This window comes from Diplotaxodon limnothrissa, linkage group LG18 (assembly GCF_057381915.1).
Source record: "Diplotaxodon limnothrissa isolate DT_005_m linkage group LG18, D_limnothrissa_male_GT1.1, whole genome shotgun sequence".
In the NCBI taxonomy this organism is placed as follows: Eukaryota; Metazoa; Chordata; class Actinopteri; order Cichliformes; family Cichlidae; genus Diplotaxodon; species Diplotaxodon limnothrissa.
Window position 1 is genome coordinate 15,879,745 of NC_140613.1, and position 20,201 is coordinate 15,899,945.

Below are 20,201 nucleotides of genomic sequence, written 5' to 3' on the forward strand. Positions count from 1 at the left end.
CCAGTGATGGCTGATTTCCAAGGGTTTGTGCTTCACATCAACAGTCATCTAATACACAGACAACAGAGTAATAAAGCTACAGAGTTATGAACACCACTCACTTGACTGGCGTTATACATGAAAGTTTCACGAAAAAAAGGTTCCCAGTATTTATAGTACCTACAAATCATAACCGAAATATTTAAATAACACGCTCTGTGTTATTTAAACGAGAAAGGAAGTAGACTGACACGAAGGTTCGAAGAAAAGTTGTGTACATGAGGAGTAAGATGAGTAAATATAGAGTTTATTATACTTGATCATTTATACATCACAAACTGTTATTTGTGACTTATTACATATTCTGTAATCATAATAATAATAATCGTAATAATAATAGGTTACAATGGTAAAATTTTACAATGCATTTCTAATATAAATCAACTGAATGGGGCTGAGGTGCAGTGAGTTGTAGATGTATTGAGGCAAAGTCTCTTGTACCTAATAAAGTCTGCCATCCATGTTGTACTCAAAGACACTTGACGGTCCACCTAGATAGAAAGTCCAAATTCCTTGTGGTGTAAGAACGGATGAAGAAAGATTTTTTTTTGTATTTTAAATTTATATATCTATATTTATATGTATATATGACATGTTTCACATGAGCAATGTAGAATTTCTTCATGGCATTTGATTGTGGGTATTTACAAATTTCTGTCAAGTTTAGGAATGTCACCAGCAAGCCTTTTAAACTCACAGCATTTTCAATAGAGAATAGATTACTATCACAGGGGATTGTGCTGATGAATCTTTAAGACATTGTGATGAAAACAACTGAACTATTAGGAAAGGCAAAAGAAATTCAGATTGTTTCTGTTGGAGTGAATTCAACTGAAAACAGGGCCAGCTTTTATGGGGACAATTTCTGCAGCAACTATATAAAGAAATGGAAATATGACTGAAAATGAAATATAACAGTACAATCAACTGCCTTTTTTTGCCTTCTGACTTCTTTTTTTTTTACCCTCACTGTCTTAAAAAAAGCCTAAAGTCAACAAAACCATGTAATTCAGGAGTCTTAAAACAGCATATATACAAATCATCAAGTTCCTCTCGTGTTTCAAAGGTGGGTAAGCACACATGTCTAATTAAAGACAATTTAAAGCCCCATAGTAGCAAAAGGCAACATTCAACACTAGTCTAGTGTTTTAATTCATGTCAACAATCAGCTCATTAAAAGTGGAGCAGATGTCTAAAAGGCTCTTCCGTTAAAACGTGACTGCTATAAGGTCACTCAATACAGCATTGGTTAGATGCTGGAGGCATAACACTGATAAACGCTGCTACACATACAAATCCACATGCGTTTGTTGTTGCTTTTTTTTAACTAGACTGATTGATGTACATCAATACTAGCACAGCAGTACCACATGACTCATCGCAACACAGTTCAGATTCCTCTTTTTGAACACGTTTATCCTCACGTATTGTATACTCGATAACATAAACAAATCTACTGAATGAAACATGAGTAAATTAACATGGATGCCTTGACATGGCAGTTAAACCTGAGTTGTGTTTTGGAAGTGGTCTCTTTTGTTTCTGATGATAGTATTCTATTTCTATTCAGGCATTGATAAACTGTACTACGCATTTTGTGAGCATACACTCAAGAGCCTTTCTCTGTTAAAATGATTTCACAGTTTGCTGTCAAGTACCCAGATGTTCCACCCCATCCCCAACCCCTGCTTTATGTTGTCAACAAGCAAACTCCTCAAAGTTGCCTATAGTCGGGTGACGAGGTAACATGTTCGGGGTGAATCCGAGACTGTCCGAGTGACTCCGGAGGGTGTCACAGGTGCTCTGCAAGAAACAGAGAGGAGGGGAGGAGGGGAGACGAGTTCAACCGGGTTAAGGGAGGAGCGATGCAGGGAGCGATGATGATGCCGATGATGGAGGAAATAAATGAGCCGCAGGTAAAAAGAGAGCAGCCAATACAATCGTAGAGGGATGCAGAGGGGAGAAAAAACAAACAATGTAACAAGGAGAAATTGATCAAAAACAGGAAAAAATGGGGGAATGATTGTGAATGAAAGGATAATGAATGACAGAAACATATGTGCACAATGATGAGGCAAAGAGTACAACAGATTCAGGGGTTTCGACATCAGCCACATTGCATATGTTTCATATGTAATGAGAAGATAAATTGAGGGGGTAAGATGATGGGGTAAGATGAATGAAAGGAGGGAGAAGAGAAAGAAAACAGCAGATTTTTAGTCCTGGTTTTACACTAGCATGTGTAATTCTGATAGTTATGCAAGTAGTAACATCCACATATGTCTGCATTTTTTGTCATGTACAAAGGCCCTTATTCAGCAGATAACTGCAGATATGTGGATAACAAACACCGGTAGTCCCATCGACAAAGAACCTATCTTTGTGCAAACTCACTGCATGCAGGCCTGCGATAACATCACAAAGTAATGCATCTAGTGATGTTATCTGGCTCGGACCTTCCAATGCATTGCCTCTAAATAGACCTTAGTGCTGCAGGGAAACAAATAGATCTCATGTTGTTCAGAGTTTTGTGCAATTCAATAAATATGTGATATGCTTTCACAGGAGTACACTTTATCCTACGAGGAGAAAAAAAGCATCATTATTCGGTGGAAGGAACAAGTTTTGCAGAGAATAAGATCTTTATGCACTTGGAGAATCCAACCAACTTCAGCCTTCCTTCGGCCCAGCACCCTTCTGTCAAAGCAGACAACAACTAACCTGTTCTTACACGGCGGCAGATATTAAAAGTGCTCGCTACGGCTGGATAATCACCCCTCTCTTTTGTTGACTGCCAACCAAATCATTTGTAACCATGGAGAAAATGATGAATGTGATGATCTCAAGTATGTATGAAAGAGAGGGACAGCATGGGAGGGAGCATCTATTATCAATGGGATGTGCTACCTGGGGGCATGATTAGGCGTGACACCAGGGCTGGTTGGGTTCTCTGGAAACTCCTGGAATAGACATGATGAAAAGAAAGATGGGTGAGGGTGACTGAAATGAAAATAAAATACAATGTAAATGCTATCAGTTAAACTCCCAAGGGAACACGGTGATATCATTAAAGCACTGAAGGAAGATGATCGTTCAAAATGAAATATGAGGGGGTTTCTTAATGAGCAGGGAAGGCTAAAGTCAGTGTCACCCAGAAGGATGTCTCTTGAACAATTAAAGCACTTCATTAACAGATTGTCTGAGTGGAGATGTGACAGTGAACTAGTTGAAAAAATATAATTAAATGTGAGAAAAAAGAAGTACAGAGGATGGTTTATTGTAACGAGGTGAACACATGACATGAATGGAGCAGAGTGCAGAAGAGAAAACACTATAAAAGCTTGAGTGCAGCCCACTAAATGAAAGTTTTCTTTCCTGCTGTTTTAGTATTTTTCTTAATAAAAAAACGACTAAACGAATCTCCTGATTGATATTTTTGTTTAAAATCTATAAACCTCCACTTTTGTAAAAGACATTAAACATATTTTTGATCGTTTCCTCTACAACAGCTAACAAACTCAATACTGACCCAAGCATGCAAGAGCACAGCCCTCATGCAGAAACAAAACCACAACTTTCAAACAGATTTGAAGACAGAATTGGCCACAACTTATTTTGCATGCTGTCTTTTTACCTCTAATAATGTATGACAGAGAGCACAGCTTTCATTTCCAGCATGAAGCCAAGGAATGCAAATTGGCAGATTGAATAAACTCAGGGACAAAAGGCAATTTCTGCACTTAACAAAAATCTGCTTAAATGCTTTTCATTATGACAGCACCAGAAAAGAAGAGATGTTGCAGGTAGGTATCTGATTTCATTAGCTAAAATACATAAACAACAGGTCCCTACCGTAACTAGGTAGTGTTTTTAGATGTTTTATATAATCGTTTTTAAGGGGCTGTTTTAAAAATTCCATTATCTAGGAAACCTGTTGAGCTAGCTCCTTCAAATTCTTTTAGTGCAACTACCTCTGTGAAGGTCGACTCTCTGTAGCTCAAGTTAACAGAAAGATAGATCCTTTATAATATTTGGATGCCCAATCTCTGACTGCATATTTTGAGGCCTGTAAAAACATTGTTTTGCAGGTAGGGGACAGATATTTTAGTTATGGCTTCTCTCATATACAGACAGAGCACATAAGATTATGCAGCACAGTCCAAATCAGATAAAGGGTTCCACACATATTAAAGCTTAAACATGGAAAAAACGCAATTTCACCAAAATTCATTGTAATATTTCCAAGACATGAACCAAAATCAGCCTCACATCTGGAAAACTGTAGTTTCTACCAGTCTCCGAAACTGCTGTCACAGATCAGGCATCCAGATATTTTAGGGACTTCAAGCACCCATCACTCAAGTTTACCTGAGCTACAGCCCTGAGATTCCACATTGAAAGTATCTGATATTTGCCTTAAAAATATCAAAGAACCTAGCTCAAGTAGCTTTATAGATAATGGAATTCTAAATATAAAGAAAAAATGATGATACTAAAAAATGTACACTATTTATACTCTTATACCAAGCTCTATTTTCAGTGAACGTTGAGTTTGAGAAAATGTGGATTTTTAAAAAATATTTTTGGCTACCATACTGCAAGCAGAAATATATCCGGTCAGCTAAAGTAGAAAGGTTGATACATTACATTTACTACTACTTTTGATTGTATATACTTTTCAGACAAGTTAATTTAACATGCAGTTCTCCTAAAGACTTCAACAATTTACTGAAGAAGCTTCCTGGCTATCAAAGAGGTAAAACTTAAACCAGTCCTGAGGTGTGCACTACAAAGTGAGACCCATGGCTTAGGGAGCTATGTCGAGCTAAAAGTCAGAGTTTTCTATGTCAAGTAGCTTTTTTTTTTACCTGCCTAAATCACCGTGGTAACATGGATAACAGCAGATTCTGAGTTTTCTTGGTTTAAAATATTTAGGCTGGCTGAGGAGCGTGTTTTAAGTGAACCGCATCTGCTGGTAAAATATATTTCATATGTGCAACTTGTTTAGCTAACATCACAAATGAAAGTGTAAAGTTGCTGCGATGCAAACTGTGCATCCCTTTGTCACTTGAATTTCCATGTTGCTGAAAGAGAAATAACGTTTTACAGGTGATCCTAATCTGCTGCTAAATCTCGTTTACAATGCTGGAACTGCAGCTGCAACACACCAAGAATACCTGTTCAGTCAATAAAGTTAATTTCACTTTGATCTATTGACAAACTAAAGCACTGAAGTCTCCTTTATTAGGCGATGGGACAGAAACCTTTAATGTTTAAACGTGTCTAGTTTAAAGCTTCAGAGCTCTAATGTGCTGCGGTCGCATTAGAAACAAACAGCAGCTGTTTATTTCAGTGGTAAAATGTTTATTTTATTGCTTTGTGCGTTAAATCACCAGTTTAACGATTTTCTGCAGCATTAGTCTTTTGTCTTATTTGCGACAGTGTTGCATTTTACTGTTATATTTTTATGTTCTTTATAGATATTTACCACTATATTATCATCATCATCATCTATTAACATCTCTGACAGGAGTAGGCAGCACTCATAGGGATCATTTTGTGTGCACAAAGACTCGCTTGCCGTGTCAAACACCCCTTTTTATTTGAGGACACACAGAATGGTGCAGAATGCTCAGGTTAACAGAGAAAGCTGATAATCACTGGCGTTTTAAGTTCTGTCAAGCCAGCAAACACAAAGAAAGCTGGACTTTGTTGTATTTATACCTCTACCTTTTTAAAACTCTTTCAGAGTGGCATTACGCACAATATGATCAATAAAATCTATTTATAGCTTGACAGAAGGTATTTAGCACTTGTCAAATGCACTGATATTTTCACAGCGAGTGTTGGGAAGTAGTAAAGTACATGCAGTTAAACTATGTTATGCAATAATTTGTTGATTCAAGAATTTTGTTTAGATAAATATGAAAACCACCCACTATTTGCATGGGTGTAACTGTAGTGATTAAAATCTATCTTTCTATATGTTATAAGCCTTGATTTAACATTATGTCCTGAACAACAGCTCATTGCTAATCCTAAAACGATGTGTGTATGTTATTAATCATTTCCTAACTTGCATAACAGGAGGAGTGGAGATGCCTCTGGATGCAGCGTGCTAAACCACAGGGTTTGATGAAAATGCTGTTATTTAGGGCATGACTGAAACGCCTCGCAGTACTACAGTTTCCATTGCTTTGTTTTTACCATGTTAATGAAATCTCTTTAGAATTTTGGTGGTAAAACCCGGATAACAATAACAGCTCTGTAATAGTACAAAAGAGGGTGACGCTGAGAAGCTACTATATAGTGTGGAAATACTGAAAATTGGGTTAGTGTGTGGGATAAAATGAGATAACCTCTGACAATAAACAGAGTTTATGAGTCATGAATAAAATCCAATAAAACCAGGTCAAACTCTTTACTTCTACTTCTCCATGCACTGAGATTTAAGCGCACTAAGTGGCAAAACACTTGGGGAAAAAGCTTAAAAAGAAAAGGGGCACAAAGTCAATTTGTTCTTTTGGAATACTTATGTGCATCCCAGATTTTTTGTCATTACACGGAATAATTTATGCTGCTTCTCATCATGTAAAGAAAGTACTGTATGCGTCTAATACTACTCTAATTATGCATTCCCACTGTGCAGTAAAAATATGTGCGTATGATTAATGATTGTGTTTTCTAGAAAAATATTTTGTTTCTGCAGGGCTAATTGAAACTAATGATGGCATAATGCCTTTGCTTTCTCTCTGGTGCTGTTCATTAAAAGCATTTCAAGTGTGAGCAGATATTTTGATGTTGCTGTGACCATTGTTCCTGAGCTTATTTTGTACATCACATTCACTTCACTCAATCAAGTGTATTCTTAGGGACTAAAAAATTACCAGGTTGTCGCTCTGACAGCGCTGTGGCCGTTTCTTGCGAATGAAGTAACCCAAAAGCTTATCTTTAAACACCTAAAAAACATCAGAAAAGCATTATTTACAGATTCACACATCCAATAGTTTGCTTTCTTGGGGAGTGAAGAGGATCAATACTGAGGCTGACAGCATCTATAAAGATGAAGCATCGTATCTTGCACAAAAAAATTGCATAAAAGCTTGAAGTCTAAGATGTTTAGGTTAAGAATACTTTTGGGTATATTTTGAGTAGAATTATTTCCAATTTAACATTTTAACCCATACATACTGTTCACATCACATATGATGTGTTTCTGATAAACAAACATTTTATGTCTTTTCCTAAAGAGACCAAAATACACCAAAATGAAAATATCTTTTATACTGTTTTACATTTGTGCTCCGGGTCAAATCTGACCAGAATCTCTGCAGTTTAACTACATTTATTACATTATCCATGTTTGTAGTATCGTAACCTTACATTTGCTTGCCTTGAAGCAATTGTCGTTGTGACCTGGTGCTATATAAATAAAACTGAACTGAATTAAATCGAATCTACTGAGTTGGATCCACCAGCATGGGTCAAATATAGGAAAATGGTTGTTTTAGAAACCTGTGAAATTGTACATGACATTTCTTTGTGGGCACTGGTGACAGAGTTCAATGGGAATCTTGTCACTGTCATGAGAATTGTCTGTGTTTCTACAACATATACTGGGGAACCCAGAGAGACGGGTACTTTCTGGTCTCTGAGGGAATCCTGAAGGTCTCTGAACAGTCATGGGGGAATTTCAAAGTAGTAAATAGTAAAACTGCACCGGAGTGACAATATATTGGAACAGCGGTCATACAGGGGTCAGAGTGTGCCCTAACACAGACATTAAATCTGTAAAAGAGTGGATGTGGTTTGCACTGTCACCTCACAGCAAGAAGATTGTTGTGAGGTGAGATTGTCTATGTGGACTGTTGGATTTTAAATAGATCTGTAGTTTGTTATAAACACTTATTATGAGACCATTCTTGACCCAGACCATACTGTGCAGGCAGCTAATATGAACAGCATGTAAAGGTTAAGTAGCAGACACTTTATGCTTTATGCTAAGCTCTCCAGACTCCACAAGAAAGCCATAAGTTCTCTACTACTGAATTAAAAAATGTAAAGGTTACTAAAAATGAATTTAATGTGATCTAAAAACAGAAGAATTCATTTAGTTATTGCTTAGAAATCTTTAACAAAGATCATGACTTTACCTCATATAGGTAGTCGAATATTTCTAGTATTGTAAGAACACTGGCTCCAATAAATAGCCCCATCTGGCCTCCAATGTCACCTACAGAGGGAGAGATTAACAGATACGGGTAATTAAACAATGGTGCGTGAAACCATTCCCCCTTGCTGTCACATTGAATTCTGTATCTCTTTGAGGAATCTGAGCGTAATTGTCAAAACTGTCCAACCAGCCCCAACTTCACAAACGCAGCTGCCCTTGCAAGAGCATCAGATTATGAAAACATGCTCAGCCTGTTTCACGAGTTCAAAGAGGGAACCTCAAAGCACCAGGGATGAACACAATATGCGAAATATGCGGCGGGGGGTGGGGGTGGGGGGGTGGGGGGGGGGGGATGCCCGCCGAGGGTGCTGATTCTGAGGTCAGATTTATTTATTTATTTTTTCTCACAGTAAATATGAAACTGCAAGAATCTTACCGAGAAGTCCAGCAATTTCATAGGCCTTCTTCTGCTCAATCTTCTCATAATTCAGAGCTTCAAAGAAGATGTCCAACACCAGAATATTTTCTCTGGAGAGAGGACACACACGAGCACATCCATCAGATTTCCCCCAGGGCCATTTTCCCAACAGAACGAATGATAACTCACATCTCCTGCGTAACTATCATTCATTATTGTTACATTGAAGGTGAACGATGGAGACTCAGACCATGCTATACCACAGTACATCCATCCATCAACAGGAAAAGGAAAAAGAGGCCTTTATCTAAATAACTAGCTAATAATACTTACCCAATATATTGCTCAGTTTTGTTGAATTTCTTAGCCAGATATTTAGCAGATGCCTTACTGGGGATCTTAACCATGGACAGCTCCTTGCCATAGCGAGTCATGTTGCAGGGGGTCTGACAGACACAGTAATTGTTGTCTTTCTCTACCAAAAAGTCTGTGGATGATCAAAGTCATTTCAATTCATATTTCATTCATATTGCGATCACAATCAAACAAACCTGTATCCAGAGGCCCTGCTAAAAATATCCCACACAACGCACAACAGAGCTACATTCGCTGCCATCGTTCACTTTCCATGAAAGCAAATAATGACTGAAGCCATAAAACAGAGGAAGGGGGGAAAAAACTCAGCAGGATTTATTTGATATCAGCGAAGCACAGACACATCACAAATCTTCCTAATGGGATTTTTAAACAATGATTTTTACTTTATTGCTTTTGTTTCAGCACAATCTGGAATTAAAGTAATTTGAAGTTAAGGTTCACACAAGTAGTATCTACAGGATACAACAAGCTTGTGGCACCGCTGTTAATGCAAATACCTCACACTAATATTTTACACTTAATCCAATAAAAAAAAAGTGTGTGCGCTCACCTAAAGCTGGATCAGCACAATCTTTGTACTGCTCAGGTGTGCAAACGGCTGTGTTTCCTGTTTGAACCAACATAAAAGTGAAAATGATTACTTATTTATAAATGCAACACGAGGGCACAGAGATTTATGGGGTTTTTTATTGGTCAAGTAACTCTCAGTTCATACCCGGCATGTGAACCATCCTGCAGTTACAGTTCTCCAGAAGGTACCGTGTTTCACAGTCGATGCGACATGCAGTGATGCTGTATGTGGAGAAGTAATCAGAGTCTATGGGAGTAGACTTGCAATCTCCCCAAGGTGGTGGGAGGTACTGAAGCTGAAAGAGTGAGCAGCACATGTTTTGCCCTCAGTGTATCAGCACACAGGATTACATCAAATACCATAATGCAAGCCCGGTGTAGCAGAATTTCAAAAAGGGAGACAACAAGCTGACAGAACCCAACACAAATGTCTTAAACATAAAAAAAGAAAAGAAAATACAGAAGCACTTGAATGAAAATGTGCACTCAGACAATACTGGCATAAAACGTCCAGTCGGAACAACATCATCGCTCATGTGTAGCAGCAAGCAGACATCATGCATAACGTTACTGATGCAGGTCTAGGCCCCGGTAGAAAGCAGAGTACCATGGGGATAGAGACAAGCTTACGAGAAATCTGTAAAATATGTAGATACAGACAGGACACCACAATCAATGGACAAATTTACCAACCTTGAGAACGGAACTGAAAACAATCAACGGTTTACTGGAGGATTCATTGAATTTAAAAGACAACATACGGAGCTTTTTTTTAAAGAAAAATTCTTATGGTAATAAGTAGTATATAACGGTAGGTTAACCTAAATAATCCAGTCAATGAAAGCTTTCTAAAGAGGTTTTACTGTTGATTAACAACCTATATTTTCTCATTGATGCCCGTGAGAGTTTATTACACAACTACCCTGAATATCCCTATGAATTTAGCAATCAGGAGGAGATGTAGTGTACACTCAGTTTGCGGTCTCATTAGTGGTAGAACTCTCATTATAAGGTGAGAGCAGGTCATTACATTTATGAATAACTCTGAGAATTCTAAATGAATCCATTAGGGAAGAATATTTAACAAGTGAATTTTAAGGACCCAATTCACACTTAACATTAGACCTCGCCATCCGTCTTGGAGCTGCAGCAGCGTGCCCCATTTTGTGTGAGATCTGCTTCGACGTTAAAGGGACTTCCTCTGTGGTGTGCTGCACAGCGTGGCCTCTAACCACCAACAAGACTTCCAGCCCCCCTTTTAAGTGTCTTGTTTTCTGCCTGCTACCTATTTTCATGACAAAAATAAGCCAATTATTTATGAAGGGCGGCGATGCTTGGGTAGTTGCGCATTCAGCCGCTAACTGCAGTGGGGAGCAAGCCAACAATCTCTGCCAAAGGCTTCTTCTTGGGAAATTTCTCAGAGAAATTACACCTCCATTGTCACATTAAGGTTCACTGTAATTCCCAATCATTTCCACCAGCTCTAACCAGGTGCTAACTCTGACAATGTAACTGTCATTTAGCCAATACAAAGTGACAGAGATAGAGTGTGATTCGCAGAAGAAGTGGATTTAAACTGGCAAACATGATTAAGCCTTTATTGAACTCCATTTCTAGCCCACAGACTCTCATAAGTGGAGATACACTGGAGATAAAACCCCCAATATAATCAAGACTATAAACTCATGCCAGAGTTCTCATGGGTAATAAAACCTAATGAATCACATTGTCTGGTCCCTGCAGATGAGATTAAGCAGAGGTCCAGTGGATCACCCCGATAACACATATAAGCAAAAACAAAATGCTTACAAAAGCAGATGTGGATGTGAAAGGGTAAAGCCAAACAACAGCTCTGATAAAGACACAGATTTGGATGAATGGCTCAAAGAAATAAAACACCTTTCCAGCTCTTTGCTGGTGAGGACAGAGAGCAGAGATGGCAACAAGGACAGACTGCAGATGCTGTTACATATCGTTGCTTCAGCCACACAGAGGAGGGGGTGGGGGGGATGGTGGGGGCACACATGGGTCCATTCCTTGGAGAGGGCGGGACCAGGAGATGAAAGTGTGGAAGTTAATGAGTATGTACAATACAGTATTTTGTGGCATGCAGCAAGCCCAGTCAGTCATACGCTACCCTCTGCTCTTGGGTGGAAACGAATGTTTGGAAGCCTGGGGCAACCCCGAAGCCCAGCTCGTGGAGGAAAGGAGGCTCTGACTGAGTGTGAAGCTGTACCTTTATGCCGGCCTCATAGGACGTCTCATCTAAGGGTAAGGGGTGAGGGAACACAGCCCACATCATTATCGAAATATAAGAGGAGATAAAGTAAGGCAAGGGGACAGAAAATGACCCCTCCAGACAAACATCCTGTTGTCAGAGTCCCAAGCAGGACTGGTAGGTTGTCATTCAGCCATTCTCTTCTTACTTTCACTCAGTCTTGAGCTACAGATCGCTTCTAACTGTTGGTGGTGGAGTATCGATGTCTCTCTTTGCTCACAAGTCAAAGTCTCTTATTAAAAATTAAACTCCTCCGACAGAAGATTTACAAATGTAAAGCCTCGAAATCACGAGTGCTATTATTCTTATTGCACCGAGAGCAATGTCACTCGTTGGACACTGAGTGAAACGAATGCAGGCCAGAGTTTATAATGACAATCTAATTAAGTCATCACATCGTTTAAGCCATAAACACGTCTTTCAGCTGTCAGTGGTGTGGGCGCTCATGTCATGATTGTAAATGGCAAACCATGCACTTTTGCCTCCTGGAGGAAACTCTGTGATGGTGAGTAACAGAGCAGGTTTATTTTTTTTTGGAAATGGCTGAATGATGATACACTCTGAGCACCAACAACATTTGCAGAGAGAAGGAGAGAAAAATGAGAGAAAGATACATTTCTATGCAAGTTCCCAAAAGTTACATTTGTCATCTCTTGTGGTGTCCATGTGTCTGTTTCACGAGACCAACCGTGCCTCAACCATCCCATGTTATTCTGCTAGCACGCTGAAGCTTGTGAGGTGAACGAGCCAATTCAATTTAGGAGCAAAATCATTTCAATTAGGCTTAATTAACTGCTAAAGAAACTAAGTTAAAGCGCTGCTCAGGCGTCCGTTACATCATGACTTCACAAGAACTGATTATACGGTGGAAATTTTTAAGGAGCCTGCGGCACAAATACACTTGATCTCAAAGGTAATCACTGCAAAAACCTAAAATCCTCTGTGGCACTGCCGCCATTTTCTTGGGATTTACACTGAGTGCTTCTCTGTTTGTCAGAGGATATTTCCTTATTCTGTCAGTGTTTCTGTTTGAAAATCAAAGACTTTTCTTTGTCTTTGTGAGCTACGCTAGTGTGGACAAAAGCAACAGAGTCTGAATTTGTTCTCCTGGCAGATCACATAAGTGCCGTATTGTTTCATTAGATTTGGATGGAAATTCCATGTGAGCTCAGCGTTATGACCTTGCACACGGGCTTTTCAATCAATTCGGGCTTAACTATAGTTATTGCTTTTCATCCTTCAGTGACGCCAGTGTCGTGGACTCGGTCAACAAACCGGCCACGGGCCATTTTGCTTCTCTTTTTACCGTGTCATCAAATCATAGCACATATTAAAATGTGTCTACAAAACAGCCGTGGGTCATCTTTCTCATCCAATAACGCATGCTTTTTCCATATTACTGGTGTTGGGAGAAAAAATAATGTAACGAGAAGTGCACCAGGCTCCTTTATATGGTCCAAACTGACATAAACAACATTATGACAGTTTTAGTAGATTTCCTTTAAGATATAGTCAGCTTTTAGCTAAATGCCGATCCCAACAGTTAGTCATAAGAAAACATTAAGTCTCTCTTTAAAAACTGTAAAGTGTGGGTTTTTAAAAAGAGTTAATCAGCGATAATGTCCGATGATTAAAGACTGCTGAAGTTGGCTGTGTGGATTAGTCCTCAATGTTTTTTTGCTGGCTTCTGTTTTACTCTAGTGTCACTAGAGATGATTTTCAGTGCTGCAAATAAAAACCTGTTGTCCTTTTTCTTTCTCCTGAGCTCCAACTAATGAAGACTCAATATAAAAAAGTAAACTAAACACCCTGAGCTGCTATATATTTTTTGCATGCTGTGCAGTCTAAAGCTTTTTTGGCTCTGATAAGCGCAGTATGCTCATATTCCTGCATGCAATCATTACTCGGCCCTGCTCTATCAGTACTTCTTGGCGGCTATAACTAAGTTTCATTTACTCTAACCCAACTCATCGGCTGTCTATGTAACACATTAGACGCGCATCTCAACACAAAGGTAATACTAAGATCTGGATCTGATTTTGCTCCGCGCTCTGTGACACAGAGGTGATGGACACTGGCTGGCAAGGGTTTTTGAGACGAACACAGGATGAAGCAGAGCAAAAGACGCTGGGGTCGGAGAGGAGGCCGAACGTTAGGTACCAGTTGCTGCTGACATGACACAAAAGTTTGAAAACCAGGTGCCACACCAAATCCCAGTTGGTCAATGAAAGGAGGCTCGTCCTGGCTGTGGATCTGAACCTTGATGCCTGCTTCGTAGGAGGTCTCATCTGTGGATACAGCACGCCAGAAAATACAACAACATGTACGGTCATCGACGGAAACCAGTGCTGTTTAGCGATCCAGCAGTCACATTAATCCAGGGTTTCTACCCCTCCGCTTTCATCATATTAATGGAAGCTAATATAAGAAATAAACTCTTGTGTCAGTGTGCCGGTTCAATATCAAACAGATTTAGAACCAGAATTAATTACATGCTATTTATTTTATGAATATATGGTCCCATTATGTTGTGGTCCACCATAAATGAGAAACAATAAGTCAGTAAATGCAGTTTTATTGGGTCTGATGTCAGTTGTAGACCTGGAGAAACATATCAAGATGATAAGTGGTTAACCATGGTAGTGCATCACTTCTTTGTCTGCTTCAGTGTGGTGCAAAAAAATATATAGGCAAAGATTTATAGGTAAAGTGAAAGATGTACAACATTCCTCTGTGGAGCATCCATTTGTCATGGAGATGACAAAATACTGTGGCAGTTGTCAGGACTTCAGGGATAAACCAACAAGCTGATGAGATTTCCACATGGAAATCTGCGCAAATCAGATGTTACTGTAAAAATGCTTCACTGACCTGTCTCGCCCCAAACAGGCAAGTATTCATCCTGCTGAATATCCAACATGATCTCCAAGCCGTTCCCCGTGCCGCCCTTTAACGTGGTCAGCAAAGGGTTGCCATCTAATCCCGAGTTGAAAGTGTAGCATTTTCCATACCGTGTGTAAATCTGTAAGAAAAATAGGACACACACAGAGAAAAATAAGCACAAATAAAAAGTTTGATCCTTTTCACGGTGCAGCAGCACGAGCTATATTACATGCCAGTCTCACATTGTGCAGGGCAGGTAATCATTCCAAAGATTTTGTGATTATCAGAGAAGACAGCGCAGGTCTTAAACAGGCACCTGGCTCTGATTTGAGGAAGTAATGAGTGCTCCTCAGTAGCAGCTGAGTGATTTAGACTGAATTTACTATTTTGCCATCACTTAATGAGAAACATATGAGGGGGAAGAATCTGGACACACAAGCAGACATTTTTGTATTTTGCTTTATAAACTTCTTAATAGACCAAACCTCTGCCAGGAAAGCTTAGCAGGATTTAATGTTTGATGTGCAATCACTATAGTAGATTTTCTTCTATGTTTAAATAATTTAATTTCAGGTTCTGTGCCCCAGAGGGGATTTTTTTCTTTTTCAATTTTATGGCTTTTACCTATAATTGAAAAATTTCTATGTCATCTACCAAGCAAGTAAATATAAATCAGTCAAGAAGAATGAAAATGTAGAATTAAAATCATCGACTCTCCATAGATTTAAACAAACTATAAGCATTTCAAGATGTTCATCATCATGACGTGTGCAGCAACCTGCTGTTTGTGTTCACATCAACGGCTACACATTAAAATGCGATAAGTTATGGCTAAACAAGAGAATGATAGTACGGAAGCCAAAAGGGGACATAGATAAATTAAAATGAGTGTCGATGAAACTTTGGCAGTTGCAAATGTTCTTACTCTCAAAAACATTGCCAATTCAGAAGTATTAATTTAAATTTATGTTATCTAAGTTTCACTCTGTGATGTATAGTTTGCAATCTGTGCTTGTAAACTTTTGAATTACAATATTATTTTATGTAATGATGAATTGAAATCAATCTCAGGTAAAAGTGAAAGCTTACAGACCTTAAAGTCCTGTTTTAATGATCATAGCTGCCCTAATAGACTTCCTTTTCTCATCATCGTAACAAAAATGTGTGCTGCTAGCATGAGATTTTTGATGTGCAGGAAGGACTGAAGTTTGGATTCATTTCTACTGTGGTAAGGTCATAGAAAGAGGGCTGCTGGTTAAAACTCAGCCAGCATGGCAAAGCTGATCTCGAGAGATCAGATTCAGCGTTCAACATCCAGACCCAGACAGACTCACATCCATCTCACACAGATAAGTTTCCCCCCTCCCTGCTGGCTATATAATGAGGGAGTGCCTATACACATCATACAATTTATGACTGTTTTAAAATATTCATATTTATGTTTAGATCAAATGAGAGCATCAATCATCCATGCCGCAGACCCAATATGAGTTGCTCAAGAGCAACAAACAGATAGCAAAATGTAAATCCTGCATATCGCAAGCCATCAATCTGGCCAAAAACAGAGAATTTGAAGATTTTAAAGCCTCTCCGTTGCTATGAAGCCACCATGGGTAGCTGACCTCTTGCAGCCTGTAAGACTTCCCACTGTAAATGTCTCACATCAGCTGAAGCTGTCACAGTTACATGTTTGATTTTTATGACTTGGATCTAGCTGTTCAGACCCACCTCAGCAAAGGCAGGGAGCTAAATGTGACGCCTGTGACAGGTGAGGGTTTTATATCTGGATGTGTCTTGCCAGGTTTAAAATATTCTCAGTCCCTCTGCATGCAGGCTTACCACTGCAGAAACTTCCCCAGTCGCCCTTGCTAATATTTTCTAATGACGTTATAAGCTACCGGTTTGTGTGCGAATGTATTTACTCAAGATATCACCACGCGGAAGAGCGGGACTATGGTTTGCAAATGTCACCCACTTTCTCGCTTCAGTTATTCAGAGATGAATGGCTGTAATGGATCCACGTCTGGTGCGTTTAAATGGGAAACTCAGCTGCATATTTTGACGCATATCCTCCTCGTGCCCAACAGATGTTTAATTAGAGACGCTGAAATTTTAATTTGAACTGATTTATGACGTCTGAATTATTAATGCGCTCAATTTTCGCCCAAATGTTGTCATGTTATAAAGCAAAAACGACATTAGAGGGACTCGGGAAATAGCCAGTCAACATAGCCAAATACGAAACCTTTAAATACAGCAGACACTGAAGCCACATCATTGTGTTTGTGCTGTTGAGTGAATTTTAAGGAGACATGGGTTTTAATGAGGGAACAGCTGTCATGTCTTAAAGGCAAAAAGCAGGAGAGGCTTGTTTTGCAGCTCTGAAACATCAACGACTTAAAAGACCTGGAGAGAATGCCTGCTGTAGCTTTGTCAAATGCTAACATGAATTATTAATACCCCATATAAACAACGCTCACATCCACACCTGGCAAACACCATCTCTCTTTCTGTACATACAGTGCTGAAGTTTTTGTAGGTGCAGGTTTCCCCACGAAACCTGCACTCCAGCAGCATGTCCTCGAGCTGGTGACCGAGCCGACCCATCATCTCCGTGGTGTTGGTGTGATAATTGGGGGGTGGGGTGTAGCTGCTGAAGTCCAGGAGAGTGAGCAGACCCTGCTTGTGATTGTCTTTAAGGATAGACAGGCTCCTCTTTATGACTGTGTGATTATGATACAGGAGGTCCAACCAGTAGCCGCTGTGATACAGGTCATCTTTAGTCAGAGAGGATACCCGGAAAACATTTTTGTTGCAGAAGGTAACGGCTGGGAAGGACATGTTGTGAGCCCAGACCATGTAGATCTTGGTGACAGCGGGGTAGGACATCAAATAGAGGATTCGATTCCAGGACCAGGTGAAGAGGAGACTCAGACAAAGGAAGAAGGCCATGATCCAGATGACCCGCTGCGGTTTCGACTTGTCCGGAGAGAAGACAAACTTCAAACCGTGGATCTTGGTCCTCATTATGAAATCCACCGTGATCTCGTTCCATGTTGCTTTCAGCGAGCTGGACTGTGGGTTCTGAAGAGGGGGCTTCTGGGCATCACTTGATTTGTTTGGCTCCATGGAAACAGATTCGGATGTGGAGTCTTAAACCTTAATTGCGAGTCAAGGAAAGTGCTTCGTTGTCAAGTGCAGTTTCTCAGCTGCCCCCACTAGACTACAATTTACACATTTTCTCGACATGCACCTTAATATGTGTGTAACAGCGCGTGTGTGTATAAAAAAATCCAGGTAGCAGCAACTGGAGTCCTAACATGCAGCTGTCCCACTGTTCAGGCTTGAAAACACTTTGCCATGAAGATATAAACAAAGGAACTGTGCTCCTTGGGGGATGTAAAATTGATTTACATAATGATTCCTTTATGAGAAAAACAGCTGATTCACTCCATTAACAGAAACATCCAGCGTAACTATCCACACTCCTTCGTCAATAGACAAATGGACGTGATAATTGCAGATGTAAGCGACGGCTTCACTCCCAGAGGTAATCACTTTGAAAATTCGGAGAGGCTTACCCCTGTTGCTCAGATCTTTCACTCCTCCATCCCCCCTCTCCAGTGCCAGACAATACTTGCAGATTTCAGTGGTTTCTCTTTTTGTGCAGTAGCTGCCCAGAACCCAACTCCTCCCTTTTTCCACAGATTGAAGAGATGCTTTTTAGTGTGTTGACTTGAAGCCCGCAGAAAGGAATATAAAGCTTGTTGCCCCCCTACTCACTCCCTCTACAGTCGACTGGAGAATGAGGTGGAGCCACTGGATGAAATTGTTTTCCTCCGGTGATGAAGTGCACCTCCAATGGTATAGAGAGGAGGGGGTTGGTGGTGGTATTGATCAAAGTACAAATAATTGTGCTAAAGAAATTCCTCTAGAAAAAAAAAAAAGATGAAGTCTGAAGTTCTTTAATATTGAAGCATCGCTCGCTCATGGGTCGATATGTCTATATAATTGAAGACTGAAAGGGAGGCAGCAAGTTGGAGAAAAACAGCTAAATATCCTTTAAAATGTGTTAGAAAAATATGTCACAGTACGATCTGTGATCTTCTTTTGCTCCAGTTTCAAGTTTAATTTCACAAATGCAGAGTAATGAGGGCTGACATCCTGCTGCATGCAGATGTGGCTCTGGCTGATATTAAAGGTGCTTTGCTCCATTTAGTGAGACTATCAGAGGACTGTGTTTGGCAGAAAGTGATACTTTCCCCCCATTATTTTAGCTGGAATAATTTCAATCTGTAATGCGAGTATTGGCTGGGTAACCTGATCAAAGCTGAGGTGACAAATGGTTGTAAAAAATTATTGCGCAAAGTTAAAAATAGAAAGAAAAAATGTTTTATTACTGTGCAGACTTAGACCAGAGGGTGTCATCTGCAGGTTTGGATGGTGGGAGCTAATAAAAAATAATTGGAATGAACTTATTTTAATATAACACAAACGAGTGTAAATGACTCTCGGGCTTCGTAGAGTCTGGGTTTCACTGACTAAATGCCAGAGAGGATCTACCAACTGATTCTGTTAACACAATAATAACATATTCATGTAAATTATTTCAGTATTTGAGGGCATAAACCTGGCTTTTTGCAAAAAGGCTGAGATATTACAAATGAAGAATTCAAGTAACCGATCGGCTATCGTTTAATAATTTAAGCTAATTCCTGAAATTACAGCTGCTGTCCCTCTGCAGTGGACTTAAAGTATCCCACAGTGCCTTGTAATAAGTTGCATGCAACCAGTGGTCACCGTCCAACTGTTGGATACAATCATTAATCTTCCTAGAGATAAATAAAGAGAAGGGCGACAAGAGCAACAGGAGCGCTCAGCAACATAAACTACCATTTATGTTCATTTATTTGGGATAATGTGCATTTCACAGGCAGATTCATGTGCATAGAGATTAGTATTTGGGTAAATGCGAAGCACAGTTGGCTAGCCCTGCCCTGGCTGCTCAAGAATCCAGGAGGTTACCGCATCTGAAGAGATGTATTTACACCAAACAGAAATTTCTCAGGCCTTTTATGTTAATAAAACAAAAACAAAGCAAACTATTACACCTGACACTAAAATGATCCCCTTGATGAGCAGTAAACTGAGATCTGATGTACATATCATGGTCATTTTACTTCATCAGCTCAGAGCATCAGCCCTGAGCTGGGCAACAGTTTGTTTTAACGTTCTGCTTTTTCAGGTTGTAATTTCTAAGGAAGTATAGACAGTCTTTGGACAGCCAACTAAAATCTATTAAGATATTAAGAGTATTTTGTCATCTTTGGGCAGAGCCAGGCTAGCCTCACCTGATCTTTTAGGCTTTATGCTAAGCTAAGCTAACTGGCTCCAGCGTCATACTCAATCGTCAAACAATCCCTGCTTTAGTCCCAGAAGAAGCTAACCTCTTGGGGTTGTGT

At 39.7% G+C, this 20,201-nt stretch overlaps 1 protein-coding gene across 2 annotated transcripts; it reads right to left on the reverse strand.

Annotated features, from left to right (window-relative positions):
• Positions 1-836: 836 nt before the first annotated feature.
• Positions 837-17,883, reverse strand: asic1c (acid-sensing (proton-gated) ion channel 1c). Of its 2 annotated transcripts, XM_085376936.1 has the most exons (11): positions 17,260-17,883; positions 14,728-14,878; positions 14,017-14,144; positions 9,724-9,874; positions 9,559-9,615; positions 8,964-9,117; positions 8,649-8,740; positions 8,193-8,272; positions 6,927-6,998; positions 2,947-2,999; positions 1,718-1,842 (listed from the first exon to the last, which is right to left on the reverse strand). In XM_085376936.1, the coding sequence occupies exons 1-11, from the start codon at positions 17,866-17,868 to the stop codon at positions 1,764-1,766; spliced, it is 1,626 nt and encodes a 541-aa protein (XP_085233062.1). In that variant the 5' UTR covers positions 17,869-17,883; the 3' UTR covers positions 1,718-1,763. The 2 variants fall into 2 exon arrangements, with proteins under 2 accessions (XP_085233063.1, XP_085233062.1); XM_085376937.1 differs by lacking the exon at positions 2,947-2,999 and having other exon boundaries at positions 837-1,842; positions 17,260-17,880.
• Positions 17,884-20,201: the final 2,318 nt, after the last annotated feature.

Bases quoted from the DNA above. Each gene is read 5' to 3' on its own strand.
- asic1c (XM_085376936.1), bottom strand. From the start codon at position 17,868: ATGGAGCCAAACAAATCAAGTGATGCCCAGAAGCCCCCTCTTCAGAAC. The intron at 9,875-14,016 runs GTACCTAACGTT...TCACTCTTTCAG, and splicing joins TGTCATGTCAGCAGCAACTG to CTTCAGTACCTCCCACCACC. The intron at 6,999-8,192 runs GTAAAGTCATGA...GATGTTTTTTAG, and splicing joins TATTCGACTACCTATATGAG to GTGTTTAAAGATAAGCTTTT.